Here is a 22255-nt window from a genome sequence, read left to right as displayed (position 1 = left end):
TGTGACCCAAAAAGAAAAAAATTGTACAACCAGTTTGTGAACTTGTGCCTAGTTCTGTCTGATCTCAATCTCTGTCTCCTCTCTGTTAACTTCTCTAGGAAAATGAAGACATTAAGAATATAACTTCAGCACCTTTTGTTACAAAGTTCATAGATATGTAGGACCCAAACAGGTTTTCATTCCCTGGCATCTCATGTGGTCCCCCAAATACTGCCAGGAGTAATTCCTGAGTGCAGAGCCAGGAATAACCCCTGAGCACCACTTGGTGTGATCTCCAAAGAAAAAACAATAAGTAATGAATATTTTTAAGAGTTAAATGAAAAGATAAGTAAGCACACACACGTACACACACAGATATGCACACGTACACACACACACATACACAATCACATCACAGCCTCCTGCTTTTCTTATTGAATCGAAATACTTTGTGCTAAGTGTTTAGCTTCAACTAATTCCAGTGCATGGAATTACTTGGGTGGGTTTTTATTCTCACACATTTCCCAGAAAATATCATGATGCTTCTCATATGAGTCACATGAACTCAGTTTTAGGGTTTCAGATGCTCCAGAAGTCCATAGTCCTAGGGAAGGACGAAATGCAGGAGGCCTGAAAGCCATTCCCGCCGGCTGAATGACAGACCCAGAGTGGCGCATCTGTGGCACAGTTTCATGTGCCCACCCCTAAAAGCACCCTCTGCATTGCTACTGTAGAGTTGAGGAAAACCAAACTTTACTAATTTTTATTTGAGCTTGGCTTTTGTGGGGTTTTCTTATTTTTTGTTTGTTCATTTTAATTTTATTTTAGTCACTGTGAATCCATGTATACAATCTCCCAACACCACACCCCGCACCTGAGTGTTTGCTTCCCACCAGCAGTGTCTGGATGTTTCCCCCGAGGTCCCCCTTCCCCCACATCCCTCCATCACCTTGTCCTGGTACCATGGTAAGAATTCGGGTCTGTAGACCAGTTCTCAGGTTCTGCTACCTTTTATCTATTTGTTATTCCCTTACTATGCATTTTTATATTCCTAATATGAGAGAGACCATTCTGTATCTGTTCGTCTCCTTCTGGCTGGTTCCGGTTCCGTGCACATAAGGGTAAATTGCATGATTTCATCTTTTCTTATAGCCAAAGAGTATTCCTGTAGTAATCTATTCTTCAGAAATTGGGTTGTTTTCAGACTTCGGGGCTATTGTGAGCAGTGCTACAAAGAATATAGGAGTACAAGTGTCTATTCTCCCTAGAGATTTGGGGCCCTTAGATTAGATTTCCAGAAGTGAGATTGCTGGTTCATATGGGAGTTTAATACTTAGTATTTTGAGGAATGCCCATGTTGTTTTCCAAAAAGGTTGAACCAGTCAACATTCTTTCTCGCAGTGAATGAGTTTCATTTTCCCACATCCATGCCAACACTGGTTATTTGGTGGTTTTTTTTTTTCCGATTTGATGTGTGCAGCCTGGTGTGAGGTGATATCTCATTGTCTTGATTTGCATTGCCTGATAATAAGTGACGCAGATAACTTTTTCATATACTTATTTAGCCATCTGTATGCCTTCTTCGAGGAAGTCTCTCTTTATCTCTTCTCTCAAGTTTTTGATGGGATTGGTTGATTTTTCTCTTGTTAAATTTTACAAATGCTTTATTTATCTTGAATATTAAACCTTTGTCAGATAAATGAGGGCAAGTATTCTCTTTCAGTCTATAAAGTGTCTTTCCCTTCTGGTCACCATTTCTTTTGTGGTGCAAAGTCTTCTTAATTTGATGTAGTCCTATTTATTTATCTTTGCTTCTATTTCCATGGCCACAGACATTGAATCATTGAAAATGCCTCAAGATTAAGTGTCATGAAGTGTTCTGCCTATGTTTTCCTCCATATAATTCATGGATTTGGCCTGATATTGATGTCTTTAATCCATTTTAAATTGACTTTTGTGAATGGTGTGCATTAGGGGCCTGACATCATTTTTTTTTACATTTGACTGAAACAGTTTTCACAACAACATTTGTTGAAGAGACTTATCTTGATCCACTTGATATTCTTTGATCCTTTGTCCAAGATTAGCTGACCATATACTATGATTTGTCTCTGGACTTTTAATTCTATTCCATTTTGTTCCATAACCATAACATCTTGATTATTATAGTTTTATAGTATAATTTAAAATTGTGGAAAGATAAGTCTCCCATATTCTTTTTTCTAGGATTGTTTTGACTGTTTGTGGGTTTTTTTACTACATATAATTTCAACGGCATTTGGTCTATATCTTTTAAAATGTCATGGGTATTTTTAATAGAGACTGAATTGAATCTGTATAGGAATTTAGAAAGGATTATGATTTTAACACTTTTCAGATGTTTTTCTTACATTAAAAAGGGTTTGAGAAAGGAAAACTACAGAGATGAAGGCCATCTTTATATCACCAGTGCATGCTATGAATCACCACAGTTTTATCACTGCTGATGTCAACTCTGATCATCTTACTGAGAGATTGTTGAATTCTATCTATAAAGCATAAACTATTTTTATGAGCCTTTTCCTTTTAGTTTCAGAGAGTACAGGCAGTCTAGACTATGCATTTGTGTTCTTTCTCATGATGTCAGCAGGATGTTCCCTGAATGTTAATGATCCTTTTATTTTATTAGAGGCTGATTTTCCCTTCTCATTTATTCAGTTTTGACTCTCGGTTTTGTTTGTTTGGGGAAAATCTTTCTCCCCTGTTGGCTTATTATAGGTTTGTGATGGTTACAATGGATTTCCAGAGGCTCAACTTCATAATTCTACATGTATGTCATTGTGACCACTCCCCAGTGCAATCCCACCACCAAAAAGACCCCTCTGCCCATTCTCCCAGACCCCCTGCTTTTTCCCTTTGGTAACCAGCATAGTTTCCATTGCATCTAGAAGTTAGTTTTGTAGTTTCTTATCAGTTCATTTGATTTAATATTTCATATGCCACATATGAGTGCACCCATCTTATAATTGTCTCTTAATTCCTTATTTCACTAGTTGTAATCATTTTAAGTTCTATCTCTTAAGTCCCAAAAGGCAGACTTCTATCCTCTCTAGTGGCAGAGTAGTATTACATTGAGTACAAACCACAGCTCCTTTATCCAGTTATCAGTGAATTGATTCCATGTTTTGACTTTTGTGAATAACGTTTTTATGAACATAGAATATAAATATCCTTTCTAATTTTCATATCCCTCATATGGTTAGGAGGGATATTGCTGGCTCATATGTAATTTCCATTTTTTTAAAGGCATCTCCGTATGTTTTCCAAAGTAGTTGCATCAATTTACATATCCACCAACAATACACGAGGGTTCCCTTTTTCTCTGCATACACACCAACACCTATTGTTTCTGATGTTTTTGTGTAGGCATTCTCACTGTTGTGAGATGATATCTTGCTGGAATTTTTTTCAGGTTATTTTCTTCCAGCAATATTCAGGACCCAGTATTGTTCAGAGGCCACAGGATTCAAGTGATAAAGGGCTTTGTAGTCCCATGAATCAAACATTTTATCACTTGAGCCACATCACGGGGCCTGCCTTGTGATTTTTACCATTTCCCTAATGATACATGATTTGGGGGGCAGGGGGTTGTGTGTGTCTGTGAGCTATCTGTCTTCTTGGGCTTTTTGTTTTTGGAGGCGGGGCACATTGGTGATTCTCAGGGGTTATTTGTGGCGATGCTCAGGGATGGCGATCATCAGGGATGCTGGGGATTAAACTTGCGTCTGTTGCTTGCAAAGCAAGTGCCCTACCCACTGTACTATCACTCTGGCCCCATCTGTCTTCTTTAACGAAGTATCTATCCCTGTCTTTGCCCTTTTTTTTCTGTTTTTTATGTGTATTTTTGTGAATTTGCTATATATTTGGAATATCTATTCCTTATCAGATGTATTATATGTGAATGTGTAGTTTCATTTGTTTATTCTTGCCAAGGTTTTACTATTGGAGTCTCTAAGAATGGAATGAGATCATAGGCATTTTTGAGAAACTGTTGCCTAAAGGGTGCTGCCATTGCTCAGAGCTTTCCCTGGCCACAGATAGGAACCAGAGAGCCTGGAAAGGGCGAAGGAGACCCTGGTTGCTATTGACCCTAATCTCTGAGAGGTTGCACAGAGCTAGGGGTGGGGAGCGGGGGATGCATAAAAGTCCTAGGCTCCCCCTGTCCCTGAGAGCACAGTGGCAGAGCTGCACCTAAGAGTGAGAGCAATGGTTTCTAAGGCTTGATTGGCCTTTTCCACACTAAGAAATGGAGGCTCCACCCAGGAGTCGGTGAAGAGCTAATGACACTCAGAGAGGGCCTTCTAATAAAGTCTAACAGAGCAAGAAGCCTTCATGGAGCAGTTCTAGCTAGAGAATATTTGTCCCCAGTTGAACCGTGTGACTAAGGCAAAAAAGCTAAAAGTGGAACTAAGAGGCTGGATGATTTCCCCCAAATCCGCCTGCACTGGAGGAAAGCTTTGATCAAGGTTTTCCTAATCTACATGAATTCAAGCAGCTAGGATTAGAGAAACCTAGGTATGAATCCCAGTACTGCTTGGTCGACAGTGACCATTTTGACCACAGACAAATTATTGAATGCTAGCATAGAAATTATGGGATGAACTGCTGGTGGGAATATTGTCTGGCACAACCCCCACGGAAAACAGCATGGAGAGTTCTCAGTAAACTCAGAACTGACCTGTCATGACCCAGCAAAACCACTTTGGGGCATCTATCCCCACGGGATAAAAACACTCTCTCCAAATGCACACCATTATTCACTGCTGCACTCAAGACAATAGCTAAGATATGGAATCAACCTGGCAGAATCTCCTGCCCTCAAGCCAGGCTGTCATCACCCCTTGGGGGGGGAGGGTTGAGTTTCCCTTCCCGCCCCAAGCAGAGCCCCAGCAGCCGAAAACCTCCAGAACACAGCTACAGCCATGCTCAAGGCCACTCTCCATATGCTCAGATGAGTCTTACCCATGAAGGAACTGACAGAGGAAACCAGGTATGCGGGACCTGTGGCTGAGATCTCCAAGCCTGCTTGGATCAGGACTGGACCTCCTCCACCCAGGTCCCCCGTTTTCCAGTAGCTTGGCAGTCTCACCCACAAACTGCCCCCAGTACCATGTAATCTCATCAACAGCCAAAATCCAGAGACTATAAAACAAAGCTCCCAGAAGAGAGTGATGCAGAATCTTTCACAGCAGAGTCTGGCAAGCTACCCGTGGCATATTCAATATGCCAAAACCAGTAATAATAATGGGCCTCATTCCCCTGACTCTGAATGCGACAGGGACAATTGAGACATCACTGGCGCCCACCCGAGTAAATCGAAGAGCAATGGGACAACAGTAATACAGTGATGGAATCAACTTAGATGTCCAATGAAGATGTGATATATAGGCAAAATGGAATACTACACAGCTGCAAGAAATGATGAAATCATGCAGTTTTCTACAACATGGCTGGAACTGGAAGATAGCATGTTGATTGAAGTAAGCCAGAAGAAGAAAGTCGAATAGGATGACCTCACTTATCTGTGATACATAGCATAATGGATGAGGAAAGGTAGTAAGAGGGTGATGCCTAGATCACCCTTGACCCCAGTGTGTAAAGAGAAGGACAGAGAAGGAAGGAAACCAAGGAGGGTGGATGAAGAAGAGAACTGGAAGTATTGGATGAACAAGCATCAGAGCTAAGGTAGACTGGTGATATGGGAGAGTGATATAGTCATATACCCAAAACACAGACTCAACACTGAACACAAGAGATCTAAGTCACAACACTGAAACTTTGTAACGTGCCCGTCAAGTCTACAGACAGGGATGGAGCAAGAGTTGGGGTGGGGAGGGAATATTGGAACACTGGTGAAGGGAAGTTGACACTGATGGTGGGATTGGTGTTGAAATATTATATGCCTAAAATTCAACTATCAATAGCTTTGTAAATCACAGTTCTTTAATTTTTTTTAATGGGGTAAAAGAAATTACGGGATGGCTTATACTGAAAATTTGTCTTTATTATCCTTTCTTGCTCCCAGGAAGGGCTGAAGCGATAACAGAGCAGGTAGGGCGTTTGCCTTGCATGCGGTCAACCCGGGTTCGATTCCTCTGCCCCTCTCGGAGAGCCCGGCAAGCTACCAAGAGTATCTCGCCCGCACAGCAGAGCCTGGCAAGCTCCCCGTGACGTATTCAATATGCCTGAAAACAGTGGTGGGAGGGATACTGGGAACATTGGTGGAGGAGAATGGGCACTGGTGGAAGGATGTAAACAAAATGCAAACGTGAAAGTTCATAAGTTTGTAACTGTACCTCACGGTGATTCACTAATAAAAATTAAAAGAAAAAAACAGTAACAAGTCTCACAATGGAGATGTTACTGGTGCCCACTCAAGCAAATCAATGAGCAACGAGATGACAGTGACAGTGACTCCCAGGAGAGGACCTCTATTTTTACATATGTGTGTTTGCATGTGCATGTACATGTTTGTGTTAGGAGGATATGATCTGTTAGCCTCCCAGAAATGATGCACAAAATGAGTTTGTGCTGGCTGGGGCCACTGGTGTATCTAGAGCACCTCCCCCACCCCCATCTCATTTGATTTTCTTTCCCATGTGTGCTCTAGAGGGTGAGCATGTATCTGGGAAATCATCCCCACATGAAGTCAGGAACCTGCTTCATCAGCCCAGCTGTTAACCCAGCACTCTCCAGACATTTCTGGGACCCACCAGGCCAAAGCCTTAGGTAGCAATAAACACCGAGTAGAACCTTCTGTCCTCTAATCCCGGTCTGAGCCATGTTGCCAGCAGGATTTGATCGGAGCAAACATTTGGAATGTGCCTTCCTGCAGAGAGGACTGCAAGCACAGATTTGTACCCAAAATTCTAGTTTCATAACAGAGTCAAGCTCACAGGCCTGCGTCACCTCTTGAAAGCAGTTGCCCTGCTCACTCTGAAGTCAGCGATGTATTACTTCTGAGCAAAGGAAACCATGCTCTGAGGAATCAGGAGGGTATTTGATCTTCAAAATGAAGGGAACATTGAAATTCAGAAAATGAACCACACAAGGACAAGGGACCACAACTGCGGAGTTGAACCATACCTGAGCCTACCTGGACAGTGAGCTGTCCTGACTTCCTCCCGACTCTAACATGAGTACCTCATTTGTTCAGAGAAAATAATTTCACTTGGGGTTCAACCTTCTCCTCTGTAAGGTGAAAAAAATTAGAAAACAGAGGGTCTCAGCTTCCCTCCCAAATTAGAGAAGTTTTCTGGCAAGATTGTATAATATAGCAGGTCCTCAAATAATGCCATTTCATTCGATGTCATGTAGTCATGTAGAAAAAGTATTTAATCCCTAACATGGAATACTGTCTTACATACATTCTCCCGAGGTTGAACGGGTTGCTCTGCAAACTTCAGCTTTCTCCCACATCCTACAGATATTCATGTTAGGGTTCAGGGACATGTTTCATTTGTCTTATGGGGAGTTGGGGGGATGAGTTGCATGCCTTGAGATGCAGGCATGCAGCTCCTGTCCAAAGTGGGTTTCTGCTTTATAACTCACCTGCCAGGTTAGGTTCAAGTCCCACAAACTTGGACCTGTTGGTGAAAAGGGAAAGAATGATGCAAACTGTTGTTTAATAAAGTATTGGGGTGAAGTGTTATTTTGAAATTTGGTGATGTTTTTGTGACCACAGATATGCTGTAGGAACTTATCTCTTGCTGATTGCCATTATCCTGTGGTCAAATTGCTTTGGTTAGATGACATTTTGCTTAAAGTTGCAGTTTTTGAGAACTCATTGACATTAACTGAGGACTTGCTGAATGTCATTGCCCACGTAGAAAAATCTAATAACGGTACACTCTCCTTTTACTGTTGAGACACACACAGAAGCTGAATTCCCAGGGGCCATGGTTATCTGCTGCTGCAGACAAAGTACCCCCAAACAGTGGCTGCAGCTGTGATATTTTTGTATGAATGTTAGGATTGACTGGGCTTTGTTACGTGGCTCTCGCTTTGGTTCTCACGTGGTTGCAGTTCAGCAGCTACTAGGACAAGGGTTGGGGCTGGAGTGATAGCACAGCAGGTAGGGCATTTGCCTTGCACTTGGCCAACCCGGGTTCGATTCCCAGCAGCTCATATGGTCCCCTGAGCACCGCCAGGAGTAATTCCTGAGTGCAGAGCCAGGAGTAATCCCTGTGCACCGCTGGGTGTGACCCAAAAAGCAAAGTAAAAAAAAAAAATTAGGACAAGGGTCTTCTCCTTAGTTTCTTCCCTCGTGGGGTTGACTCCTTGTTTGGGCTCCTCAGACCACCCTCTCTTGGTCTTCATCTGGTCCCAAGAGAATTCTACAGAAGCTGTGTGATTTTCCTTCCCTGACCTCAGAAGTAATCTGTTGTCACTTCCTTCCCCTTGTGCTCATCAAGTCTCTCCTGAGGAAACTAAACCTCTTGGTGAGAAAAATGTCAAGTAATTAAAGTGGTTCCTTAAAAAAAGGGAAAAAAATAAGATTTTTTTGTTGTTGAGATAGCACTGACTTATTTACTGACTATAAATGTTTACCAGATGTTACCAATCTATAAATGTTTATAAGTTTTTGGGGTACAGTATTTCCATGCCTACCTCAGTTGCCAGTATACTTCCATGAAACAGTGGACCACCTCCCCCTTTCAGCCCACAGTTTTTCCTTAGTAACCAGAGTTCTGCTGTCAGCATCTAAGGCTTTCCTGCCATTGGACACTGTGTCTTTCATTGTTTTCACTTTTATAGGCTACATATGAGTGAAATCATCCAATATTTGTCTTTCTCATGCTGATTTATTTTACTTAACATGATCTCCAGTTCCATATGTGTTGTTGCAAAAATAAAATTGCAAGATTTGATCTTTTCTTATAACTGAGTAGTATTCCATTGTTTACATATACAACACTTTCCTTTTCCACTCACCTATCATTGGACACGTGGGTTATTTCCACATCTTAGCTATGGTAAATAGTGCTACAGTGAACATAGATCTGCATATATTTCTACTTTAAAAAAGAGTGTTGGGAGGTCCCACCTGTCACTGCTCAGGACTTAGTTCTGACTCTGCAGTCTGGGATCATTCCTGGCAGGACTCAAGGGACCACAACCGGTGCCAGGAATAGAGCATGAGTCAACCATGAGCAAGGCAAGTGTTTACACACTGTACTGTCGCTCCAGCCCCGGTATATGTCTCTATTAATTTGTGTTTCTGTGTCTCTCAGATAGCTACATATAAATATAATTGCTGGATCAAGTGGTAGTTCTATTTTAATTTTTGAGAAATATCCACATTGTTTTTCAAAACTGCTGGCCAATTTACATTCCCCGCCATAAGTGAATAAAAATTCCTTTTTCTCCATAACATCACCAGCTCTGGATTTTTTTTCTTGTCTTTTTTGATATAAACCATTCTCACAGACATGAGGTGGTCTTTTGTTGTTTTAATTTGAGATTCTTATAAGCGATCATAAGCATTTTCTCATGTGCCTGATGGTCATGTATTTCTCTTACTTCATGATATGTATGTTCAGCATTTACGCCATAATTGCTCGGTTTTTGTTGTTATTGGGTTTTCTGAGTTCTCTAGATATCTTGTACATTAGCCCTTTGTTATATATATATATATATATCATGTGTGAATATTTTCTCCCATTCAGTGGAGTGTCCTTTCCAGTAAATGAGAGTTTCTTTCAATTTGTAGGGGTTTTTTTTAATGTAATCCAAATTGTTTCTGCTTTTGTTTTCATTAAAAAATCAAGAAAGTGCTTGTTTTCCTGGGATGGAGACCCAGGAAAGACCTAAAGAGACCTAAAGAGACCGCTAAGGCCTGTATCACAGAATGTCTTGTCTTGCGGTTTCTGGTCTAATTTCATATCTAATTCATTTTGAATTGTTTTGTGTGTGGTGTGATAGTCATTCAGTTACATTCTTTTGCATGTTGCTAACCAGTCTTCCCAATACCAAGTGTTGAGAAGTACTTACTACATTTTATGCTATTGGCTACTTTCTCATCATTAGTTGTCCATAGTTGCTAGGGATTTCTTTCAAGGTTCTCAGTGCTTGTCTGTGTATCTATTTTAATCCATTGCCATACTATTTTAATTACCATAGTTTCGTAGTATAGGTTAAAGCCAGGAACTATGATACCTCTCATCTTTTTTACTCAGGACTGATTTAATGTTTGGTGTTCTTTACTTTTGATACGAATTTTAGAGATATATGTTTTAGTTCCTTGAAGAATGCTGTTGGAAGTTTGGTACAGATTGTGTTGCATTTGTACAATACTTGGGATAGGTTGATTATTTTAACAGTGTCAATCCCAATCCATGATCATGGAATATTGTTCTGTTTTCTTGTGTCTTATGTCTTATTTTTAAACAATAATTTGTAGTTTTATAAATATAAGTATTTCACCTTGGTTTTTGTTTTTATTTTTTATCTATACCTGAGATGGGGCTTAGGGTTATTCCTTTCTCTGTGCTCAGGGATCATTTCTGGTGGTTCTTGGGGAACAATCTGCAATTCCAAGGATGAAACCAGGGCCAGGCATGTGCACGGCATGCACTTTAACCCCTATATCTTTCAAATTTTTCTTTCACCTTTAAGTTGATTCCTATGAACTTAACTCCTTTTTTTTTTTTTTTTTTTTGCTTTTTTGGGTCACACCCAACAATGCTCAGGGGTTACTCCTGGCTCTGCACTCAGGAATCATTCCTGGCAGTGCTTGGGGGACCATATGGGATGCCGGGGATCGAACCCAGGTTGGCCGCATGCAACGCAAATGCCCTACCCGATGTGCTATCGTTCTGGCCCCTTAATTACGTTTTATGCAACTGTAACTGTCTCTCTTTTGATTCTTTATTTTATTTTTCTCTTTTTATAGAAATGCAGTAGACTTTTTTTTGAAAAGCCTGACTCTTTACTGTAGCAATCTAATTTTTTCTAATATTTTAAGTGACAACTTTAGGATGTGTGTGTGTGTGTGTAATTGTGCATTTGCAAATAGTAGTATGCTAACTTCTTTTCCAATTGGTATTTCATTTATTTCCTTTTCCTGCCTAATTTATCTGACTAGTGCTTCCACTATTAGGTTGAATAATAATTAAATGACTGCATTGGTAATTAAATGACAGGCAGCAACTCTGTCATACACAGCCTGTGATAAAGATAAGAGAAAACAGGAAACAAGAAAATAAATTGAGAAGGCTAATAAATAGAGAACCACTTTCCAAAAGACTGTGGATCACAGCTTCGAATTTGCAGGGTAGCCTGCGCTGGGAGGAAAGGCACTGCAACCAGGGTGGTACATGAAAGGGGTTGAAGGCAAACCCAGGAGCTGAACTGCTGGATTAAATCTCAGCCAATCCTCCTGTGCCTCTCTGTTCTCTTTCTCTGTTGCAGCAAAGGTAATATCAGGACCTGCCTCATCTGGTTGTCTCAGGATTAAGTGAATAGATAGGGGGCCAAAGAGATAGTACAAGGGCTGGAGCGATAGCACAGCGGGTAGGGCTTTTGCCTTGCACGCGGCTGACCCAGGTTTGATTCCCGGCATCCCATGTCCCTCGAGCACCACCCAGAGTAATTCCTGAGTGCAGAGCCAGGAGTAATCACTGGGTGTGACCTAAAAGAGAGAGAGGGAGAGAGAGAGAGACAGAGACAGAGACAGAGACAGAGAGACAGAGAGACAGAGAGAGAGAGAGTCACACCCAGTAGTGATCAGAGGTTACTGCTGGCTCTGCACTCAGGAATTACTCGTGGTGGTGCTTGGGGGACCATATAGGATGCCGGGGATCAAGCCCAGGTTGGCCATGTGCAAGGCAAATCCCTACCCACTGTACTACCGCTCCAGCCCCATAGATGGTAAAGTGAGTAGGGTGTTCACCTGCACACACCCAGCCCTGGTTCGATCCCCAGCACTCCACATGGTCACCCCAAGGCCACCAGGAGTAATTCCTGAGTGCAGAGCCAGGAGTAGCCCCTAAGCACTGCCGGGTGTGCCCCACCCTCACCAAAAAGGAATGTGTAGATCAGACTTAGCCTTTCAAGCAGCTCATGGTCCATGAGAAAAACGCCCGGTTTTTCTCATCAATGAAACGAGCCATTTCTATCTTCACAGCCGTCCTTGCCTTCACAACACCAAGACCCTCTGTGCTTTTGCCATTTGCAAATGCCATGCCATGCCCCCAGATGGACTATGGGCAGCCAGCCAAATAAACAGATGCCTCCTGGGGCCTTGAGGTCACGTATATATTGGAATTCTAGGTAGGAGGAGGCCTTCTCGGAATATTCCAGCAGCTCCAATCTGTGGGTTTCTGCCCACCCCCCACCACCACCCCGCCCCCACATACACACATCTGTATTCTGACAAGCTTTACAAATTGGTTCTACATTTAAAGCATGTCAAACTACATTTCCATTTTATCTCTTCTCCTTATCAGGAATCAGAGCCTCCAGAGGCCATTATGCAGATGACATGCGGAGAGGTGATAGCCCAGACTGGGTGGGGGTGGGGGGGCCAGCTTGGCGGGCAGCACCAGGGCCCGGCAGGAAAATTTGCATCTATTAGAGGAGCCCTGAGGGAAAGGCCTTTCGTAGTTACTGTGACAGTACAGAATTCCGTCCAGCTCTTAACTGTTCATTCGCTCTCCTGTCAGATTTCCATATTGAAGGTGACAGTAGGGGCTCAAGAAGGGCCCCAGGAGTGCAATATTGTCACACTTTGTAGGTGACCAATAAGCAGCATGGCTTTGCAACAATGGTCTTGGTCTGAGCTCTGTCCACAGAGAGTCACATGCTCTTGGACGAGTCACTTCTTGTGTAAATAAAAGTATTGAATTGTTCCTTGAGTCCCTTTCGAGCTTCAGAGGGATCAGTATCCAGGGCAAGACGGGTGGTACCCCGTATTCCAGGTGACAGTCCCCTGCACTGCCCCGGAGGCTTCTCTGAAGTCTGAAGAGGAAGTGGCTGAGAGGTACCCTAACAATCTTCTGAGAGGGACCGCCTCCAGCAAGGGGCTGCTGCCGCAGGGACAAACCTACCTGCTTCTGGGAGGTCTGCAGCAAGGACCTGGCCACCCTCCTCCGGGGAAGTTTGTGGTGAGAAAGTCAAGGCAACTTCTTCCCAAGTATTCCTTGGGGAGTGGAACATTCCCACGCAGTGCTGAGAGAGCCTGGGGTCACTTTTCCGTTTTGAGGCCACACTCCGTGATGCTCAGGCGTTACTCCTGGCTCTGCACTCAGGAATCACTCCTGGCGGTGCCTGGGATGCCAGGGATCGAACCCGGAGTGGCCAAGTGCAAGTCTGGCAGTGATTCAGTGCCAACGCCAGGGCCACAGGGCCTTTGCCTCGCAACTCGGGGCCCGCTGGGACAGATCCAGGCTCAAACTCAGGCCCTCCACCCGTTTGAATTCTAGCCCTTTGAGCTCTCCGCCCCCACCGCAGCCATTGCCTGAGGACCTCAAAGACAGTCTTATTAATCCCCTGCCTCTGGAGTGTCTCGAAAGCTCCCCTGGAGGCCAGGCCATTCCCCCCAGACCAGTGACAGCCACCGCTCAGAGGGGCTCTTCCTGAAGGCCGGGCGCTGCCTCACGGCTGCTGCCTGGAATATGGCCTTGGTCCCCAGTCTCTGAGTAGCTGGCCTGCTACTCACTGGGTGGTGTGACCTGACAGCCTCACTGCCCAGCTGGGTCCTGTGCACCAGAGAGGAGGCGCCAGGAGCGAGCGCGTGAGCAGTGCGGGCTGTCGTGCTCCTCTTCCGGACAGTGTGCCGTGTTCTGAGCACCTCAGAGGTGCCAGTGAATCTGCGTCACCCAGGACTAGCCCCGCAGCCTACTTCCCAAAACGTGCGCCTGCACTCCAGCCCTGGTCTCTGCTCCTCCTGTTCCGGGTCTCTCGTGTCCGTTTTAGTCTGTTTCATCTGTTCTACTTGCTGTAACTAAGTACTAGAGACCGGATGGCTTAAACTATAGAAATCTGCTTTCTCACGGGTCTGGGCACCGGAAGTGCAAAATCAAAACGCTGACAGGAGAAGGAGAGAGACTCAGAATGATCTCTCTGATGTGTGGAATATAAAGGGAGCATCAAATGGCCAGAGACAACAGAACCGGAAACTAGTCCATAGAACTGACCTTGGGGGCAGGCAGCGGGCAGCAGTGGGGAATGGGTTTGAGGTGAGGGGTCAGATCCTGCGACAGTGGTGCAGGGAAGCAACTCTCTGGGGGGTGTGGTGTGAGAATGTTGTATGCTTGTCACTGACCGTGTTATAAATCACGTTCCTTAATTTTTTTTTTTTAATGCTGATGGAATTGGCCTGTCTGTCTGCTCTCTCCTTAACTTGCAGATGGCCGGCTCTCTCAATGTGCTTTCAGGGTCTTTGCTCTGCACACACGTTGCTGGCATCTCAGGGCGTCCTGGTCTCTTTCTAAAAGGACATCTGTTCGATTGGGTCAGTGCCTACCCCAATGGCTTCATTTTAATCATCACTTTCAAGGCTCTGACTCAAGTGTAGTCAGGAGGTTCAGGGGGTGGGAAACATAAATCAGTCCCTAATAGAGCTTATACGGAACCAAGGCACTCAGGAGCCGAACAGAAACTTATTAGAAAATGTTTCTCCAGATCAGAGGTTCTAAGAATAGATGACTCCTGTGGTGGTAAACTGCAAGCAAACAGCTGGAATAACCCAGAAAGGCCAGAGCTGAGCAACACATGGTTTCTGCTGTGGGTGCAATTACCAACCTCCTCATCCTCTTCCTCCTCCTCCTCCTCCCTCCTCCTCCTCTTCCCTCCTCCTCCTCCTTCCTCCTCCTCCTCCTCCTCTTCCTCCTCCTCCTCCTCCTCCTCCTCTTCTTCCTCCTCCTCCTCCTCCTCTTCCTCTTCTGCATCATTCGTCAATCAGGCAAAGCTTACATTTAAAATGCAGCCCAATGGAAGTTTCATATACCTCTGTGAGTTATTGACTTTTCAAGCTTGTCGTTTAGTCTCCCAGAACTTCAATGCCCTGCCTGAACCGAGCAGCTGATGGGGTCTGAGATGCGGTTATTGGGATTGACGGGTGGTTTGCGGAACACGCTGTTGGTGTGGTCGGGGCCAGCCCTCTCAACTTTTGCCACTGTGCCCCCTGTTGGCCATAAGGAGTTTTATGTAAGTCTATAACAGAGGTACACAAATCTAACATTCACTGTACCATCGCAAATTTTTCAAACATGTTTTTAAGTTTTGGGACTTTCTTTTCATAATCACCACATTCCATACAGATCATAAATGGAAGTTTAGGGGAAAATAGTGTTTTATTATGTATAAGAGAAATGAATATAATAGCATTGTAAACCACAGACATCTCCATCAGTAAAATTGTTTTAAAAGAAGAAAAGAAAAAAATAGGCTGCTTCAGGCAAATTATTGATGTTAGAGGCCTTGGGTATGTCATTCTCTTCCATCCACAGCCCTTCACCTTTGTTCCACCCATTAAGGTGAGGGATACTAGGGTTCACCCCAAGACTGAAGTGACCTTAATGGGGATCCCAAGCCATGTCTCAGAAGCAGACCGGAAGATGACCTCTTTCTGCTCCTGGAAGCTTATCACCCCTTGCACCCTGCCTTCTCCTCTCAACGGTTCTCACCCCCGCCCTGCCCTGAGAACCCTCCCCAGGGCACCTCATTTGACTCTTCATTCTGCCAGACTCGGCGGGATGTGGGAAGCTCCCAGAGGCTGCCCCATAGAAACAGTGCTCACTGGGTCCAAGAACAACGTGAGAAGGGTCCAGAGTGCATCTTGTGAATGAGGGGCTCACAGGTTAGGGTCAGACCACGGCCATGAGTCTGCACCTCGGTAGCAGATCAACTGGCTGCCCGGCGCTGTTGGGGGAACCAGGCTTCAGCATAGAACCCGTGCAGACCCTGCATCTCCCGCTTACATGAGTTCTTTTTTTTTTTAATTTTATTGAATCACTGTGAGATAGTTACAAGCTTTCATGTTTGGGTTACAATCACATGAGTTCTTTTTAAAGAGAGGCACGTGCCATATCCCAAGGGTGCTAAAAGAGCATGGTAGAAATGACATCTGCACCTGTATGTTTATTGCAGCACTGTTTACAATAGCCAGAATTTGGAAAAAAAGAAAAAAAAAAGAGTGCCTGAGAACAGACCACTGGTTAAAGAAACTTTGGTACATTTACACAATGGAATACTATGCAGCTGTTAGGAAAGATGAAGTCATGAAATTTGCTTATAAGTGGATGGACAGGGAGCGTTTCATGCTAAGTGAAATGAGACAGGAAGAGAGGGACAGACATAGAATGGCTGCACTCATTTGTGGAATATAAAATATCATAATATGAGATGAACACCCAAGGACAGTAGACACCAGGGCCAGGAATATTGCTCCATAGGGGGTGCCTGTCTCATGAGCTGGGGGAGAAGGCAGCTGGGATAGAGAAGGGATCACTGAGTCAATGATGGTTGGAGGGATCGCTCGGGATGGGAGATGTGCGCTGAAAGTAGATAAAGGACCAAACATGATGGCCTCTCAGTATCTATATCGCAAACCATAATGCCCATAAGTAGAGAGAGAGTAAGAGGGAAATTGCCTGCCATCGAGGAAGGGAGAGGGGTGGGACCGGGTGGGGTGGAGGTGGGGGTGATACTGGGGACATTGGTGGTGGAAAATGCACACTGGTAGAGGGATGGGTGTTCGATCAGATTATGACTGAAACTCAAACACGAAAGCTTTGGTAAGTGTATCTCACGGTAATTCAATTTAAAAAAAAGTTTTTTTAAAAAAGGCACATGCCATTGTGGTTAATAGAATCCACAGGTATTTAGCGGTTGGTTTTTTTTTTTTTCATATTTTTAATGAATCACTGTGAGATACAGTTACAGACTTACAAACTTTTGTGATTATGTTTCAGTCATGCAATGATCGAAGACCCATCTCTCCACCAGTGCCCATTCTCCACCACCCATGTCCCTAGTATCCCTTCGCCACCCCCACCCCATCTCTCTCTTCCCCGCCTCTGTGGCAGGCACATTCCCTGTTACTTTAGAGGTGTTTTGAAGTGCACGGGCTCTGCTCCTTGTGCTTTTCTCAGTGAATGAAAGCACGCACACGGGCCGCGGTATGAAACCCACCATCTTCCCATGCTCCTTCTCCAAAGACCGGCAGCACCAGCGACTTCCCAGAGCTGTGCTCCTTGAGCACGGTAGGAGACACAGTTACCGCAGAGACAGCTCGGAAGCTGGCTTCGTCCCCAGAGGTCTCTTCTCTCCCAGGGTTTTTGTGCAGTGATTCATGGGCACAGACACCCGTGAACCTCCTCAGCACCCTGCCTGGCTCTCTCCCCTGACACTGGGCTGTTCCTGCCTTGGTTTAATGTTATTTGTAGAATTAGTATTTTTTTTTTTTTTTTTGCTTTTTGGGTCACACCCAGCGATGCACAGGGGTCACTCCTGGCTCTGCACTCAGGAATTACCCCTGGCGGTACTCAGGGGACCAGATGGGATGCTGGGGATCGAACCCGGGTCGGCCGCGTGCAAGGCAAGCGCCCTACCCACTGTGCTATCACTCCAGCCCCCTGTAGAATTAGTATTGACCGTGCGTGCCGCTCACCCAGGCCAGACCGCCCTCTGATTTTCCGTGTCCACCGAGGCAGAGGGGAGGGCTGACCCCGCAATTGGTCAGCTGATGGTCGGCTCTGAATGGCCAAGGCGTGTCTTCGGAGACCCGCCTCTGCTTCACCAATGGGAGAGTCGGGCAGGACATGAGCACCGATCAACTCTGTGCAGCTGAGTCTTCCTCATCCAGCTCAGTGCTGCCACATCCCCTGTGACCGAGCCCCTGTGACAGAGCTCCTGCAGCTTCACAGACCCGCACACGCCCAGCCTGTCAGCCCAAGAAGCTGCCCTGGGGCGTGGGGGTTGCAGGCTTTTCAGAGGCATCGGGAAGGCTGGGCCTGGCCAGCGCAGACCTGCCCCTGGGCTGCTTTCTTCCCCCGACTTCTCACCCCCCACACCCCCCACACTCCGCAGTGCTGGGGGTCTCTGCCTAAGAGACCCGCCTACTCTGTGACCCCATGGGCATAGGGAGCAATAGAGACCTCGGACCCCCGCCCTCCCCTCCAGTTCCCTGAGAATTAGGTGCCGGGGGAAAGTGGCAGCCCAGGGCTGAATATGTCCCCGGGTATTTCATTTCTTCTCTGTCCCCTCCTCCAGGCTTCCTCCTGACCTTGGCCTTGACCGAAGCCCTGACACCCGCCACCCAGGAGCCATCTCCCAGGGAACCTCTTCAGGTCCTCCCCTCAGACAGCGCCCCAGGCACCATGGAGACAGCGCCCACCACCTCTAACAGACACTCTGTGCCAGCTGCCCACCGCTCCGTGCTGACCCCCCATCTCGACGGACCCTCCTCACAGGCCTCAGCTCCTGCAGCCGCGACCTCACCCCCAGCCCACGGGAACCCCCCTGTAAGCACGGCCACCGCCCCCCGCTCTGACGGGCGCGCGGAGCCCCTTCCTGCAGTCCCAGCTCCGCCCTCCCGCTCCGAGCCCCGAGCCCCGGGCGACACGGTCCCCACCGTTTTGCCCACGAAGCCGACAGAAACCGCCAGTCGCCACGCCACGGCGCCCACTGCGCGGGCAGCCACGCGCAGACCCCCCCGGCCCCCCGGCTCGTCGCGAAGGGGGGCCGGCAGCTCCTCGCGCCCTGGCTTCCCCACGTCCGGGGGCCACTCCGGGAGGAAGGAAGGCCAGCGGGCCCGGAACCAGAGCTCCACGCATCTGGGCCAGAAGCGGCCCCTGGGGAAGATCTTCCAGATCTACAAGAGCAACTTCACGGGGGCTTCAGAGCCGGACCCCTCCACGCTCGCCCCGGGGAACCCGCTCTCGGGTTCCTCCTTCTCACCACCGTCCCAGACTGTGGCCACCGCCCCGGTGCCCAGCAGGACCTTGTGGGCACTCACCACCACCCCTCCAATGGCTGCAGGGGATGAGCCAGGACTTAGCGGAGCAGACCAGGGGGGTGGCTCCACCTTCACCAGCCATGGAGGGAAACCGGATGTCCCCGAAGCCTCAGGTGCCCCTGCCAGCCCACTCCCTACCCCAGTGCCTTCTCAGCGCCCCCGCGGCGGCCCGCAGGTCAGCCCTGACCACTCTGACTCCTGGCTCACCGTCACTCCTGGCACCAACAAACCTCCCTCTCCCGGCCCTGGGGCCGCCGAGGCTGCCTTCGATGTCAGTGTCTCAGCCCCTTCCGAGGGCACTCCTCAGGGAACATCCGCAGCCCCGTGGGCCCCAGCCCACCCCCCCATCCCCCCAGCCGAGGAGGAGGAGGGGGCTGCGGGCACCCCCGCCATGACCGCCGAGGTGCCCCAGCCTCTCTCCACCGTGGTGTCCACGGCCACGGGAAACTTCCTCAACCGCCTGGTCCCTGCCGGGACCTGGAAACCTGGCACAGCGGCGAACGCCTCCCATGTGGCCGAAGAGGACAAGCCCCAGCACAGAGCCACCATCTGCCTGAGCAAGATGGACATCGTCTGGGTGATTCTGGCCATCAGCGTGCCCATCTCCTCCTGCTGTGAGTGCCCTGTCCTCCCTGCGCCTCCCACTCCCTCCCCCATCCCCTACACAGCAGCTCCTCTGGCCCCGGGGGACCTTTGCCCCAGCTGGGGGCAGCCTCCCCACCTCCCGAAAGGGCGGACCCAAGAGATAAGGTCGTAGGGCAAGAAGCACCAGGCCATTCCCACCCCATGCTCGGTTCTGCCGGCGATGGCCCGCATGCCCGCCGAGCATAAAGGTCCAGTTCCCAAACGCTGGGGAGACCTTACAACGAATACAGTCCTCGCTGTGCAGAAGCATCAGCTGCAGAAGTGACGGGGCTACCCTGGGACCCGGGGCTCATGAGAGGCAGGGCTAGGCAAGAGCTCGGGGCTCCTGTCTTCCAGCCTCGGCTCTTGTCACCAGCCACCCTGCTTGCTAATATGCCCGGAGCAGCTGAGCACCGACATGGGAGAGCAGGCGCTGACAATTGCCACCAGCAAGTCGCCGGACAGAGCCCTCCTGTCCTGCTGCTGCTCTCCTGTCTTCCTTTCTGTCTTTTCACGCCTCCCTCGTCTCTGTCTCCTCCTTTTCTCTTTCTTTCCTCGGGAAAAGGGGGGAAACTTTGAGCTTACAGGAAGTGCTGTCAGCCTGCATGAAACATAGTTCGTAGGTAAATTGAGGCTTGCGTTACATGTGAATTTTGCGACTCTTTCCCTCACTTCCAACTGACTTGTTAGTGGGTGTGTGAGCTGGGTGCCACCGGGACCTCTCCATGTTTTTTTCCTTCACTGGCACCATTGGGAAAGGGTCCCCCTGGCTCCCAGAATCTCCTGACTGCCGCCTTATCCCAATCCCACCTCTCGTTAAGAACCTTACCTAACCTCAGGACTGATCACTCCCGGCTTCCCAGAGCCCTTCCCCATGGACTTGATCCTACGCTCCTAGTTTCTGAGAAAACTCTTGCTGTGCTCAGTCCCACTCTCACTCTCATGTGATTATCCCTCAGCCTCCCCATGAGCCCTCCCAGGAATGAGACGCCTCACTCATTGGACACCTCATTCTCCTTTGGTGTTCTCAGTTCTTTCTCAACTCTTGTAGCACCTGTAGCACAGTCGTCCCATTGTTCATCGATTTGCTCGAGAGGGCACCAGTAACGTCTCCATTGGGAGACTTGTTACTGTTTGGGGCATATTGAATACGCCACAGGGAGCTTGCCAGGCTCTGTTGTGAGGGCGGGATACTCTCGATAGCTTGCTGGGCTCTCTGAGAGGGACGGAGGAATCGAACCCGGGTCAGTCACATACAAGGCAAATGCCCTACCCGCTGTGCTATCGCTCCAGTCCCCCAACTCTTGTAACACTTGTATCACTTGTCATCCCGTTGATCTTTGATTTGCTCGAGCGGGCCCCAGTAACGTCTCCATTTGTCCTTGTCACGTGTGAGTGTCGCCCAAATGATATCAACTCTTGTAGAGGTCTGAAATTCGCCTCCTCATAATTCCCACCCGCAGCCTGGAATCATACAAAATCAGCGCCTCTCCCGGTCCCCAAGCCAGTTGGATCAGCACTGACAGGCAGTGTCTGATTTTCCACGCCGTCTCTCCTTGTTTCTGCACAGCCCTGCAGCCTACAGTCAGCCCCTGAGGCTGGGCTGCTTCCCTGGGGACAACGCATTGCATGTGGCAGGGGGTCAGAGGAGAGTGGACACTGAGGCCTGCGTGCTACGTGCACTCTTTGTTCCTAACCAGGCAGCATCTGCCGCTCTGCCAACTGTACTGGCTTCACGTCACCCCTCAGGCTCACCCGGGTCTCGGGAGAAACGAAGCTTCAGGAACTTGCACAGTGACAGGCGTTCGGCCGAGTCCCCGCCGCGGTGATCTGAACAGTGCGCAGGAGGTGTCTGCCTCACACGCGCACGGCGTCTTGCCAGCGTTGCTCTCCAACAAGATCTTGTTCAGTCTGGATTCTGGATTCTTTCCAGAAACTACCTCTCCCAGCTCTCTGTCGCCTTTGGGCTGATAAACAAAGTGGGCTGTCTATGGGGGGGTGGTGGGCGCCGCCTTCTGCTGGCAGGCCCAATGCAGAGAAAGGGCAAATGTTTGGGGGTTGCCTCTGCCATTCTTTCATGAAATGACACGAGACAGCTGTATTGCCTCACATGGGAATGTAAACAGATTCATAAAGCTGCAATTTCCCACCTCTGACACAGAAGAGAATGAGACAACATAGGAAATTACTATTTGACAAGTGGTCACGTTAGGGACAGCGTTCTCATGTTCCATTCTTCACGTGTGCCTAGAAACTCTCATTTACAGAGGGAATTTCCAGTATTATTTTTTTTAAATCTTGCCTTCCTTAAAACAGACTGGTCCGAGGAATAAAATAAAAAGCAGACGTAAGTGAAGTTCTGAGAAACACCCCTGACGGTAAGGAGCCTGTGCCAGACTGCGGGGATGTGCCCGGGGCCCCAGTCGTGCAGGAGTCAGCACAGATCAGGTGCATGCGCGTTGGTGGAACTTGGCACACTGTTTCCCAGGTGCACCTCATAAGCCAGGACTCTAGGGAAACTTCCAAACTCTAGGGAACCAACCAGATGTGTGAGGGCCAGCCCCCCAACTCCCAGAACCCCTTTCTCTTCTTACCGGACACGGAGTAGATGTAGCTCACCACCATCTGGGTTTTGCCAGTCAAAAAATAAAA

The 22255-nt window shown here is 47.6% G+C and overlaps 1 protein-coding gene across 8 annotated transcripts in view; it reads left to right on the top strand.

Annotated features, from left to right (window-relative positions):
- Positions 1-22255, top strand: part of TMEM108 (transmembrane protein 108) — a 255917-nt gene that overhangs the window by 220996 nt on the left and 12666 nt on the right. For all 8 annotated transcript variants that reach the window (XM_055126178.1, XM_055126177.1, XM_055126170.1 and 5 more), the window contains one exon: positions 18235-19593. In XM_055126178.1, coding sequence (XP_054982153.1) covers positions 18235-19593 — 1359 coding nt within the window. The remainder of the gene's footprint in view (positions 1-18234; positions 19594-22255) is intronic.

The sequence above is a fragment of the Sorex araneus genome, chromosome 2 (assembly GCF_027595985.1).
Source record: "Sorex araneus isolate mSorAra2 chromosome 2, mSorAra2.pri, whole genome shotgun sequence".
In the NCBI taxonomy this organism is placed as follows: Eukaryota; Metazoa; Chordata; class Mammalia; order Eulipotyphla; family Soricidae; genus Sorex; species Sorex araneus.
This window is presented reverse-complemented; position numbering and strand designations above follow the sequence as displayed.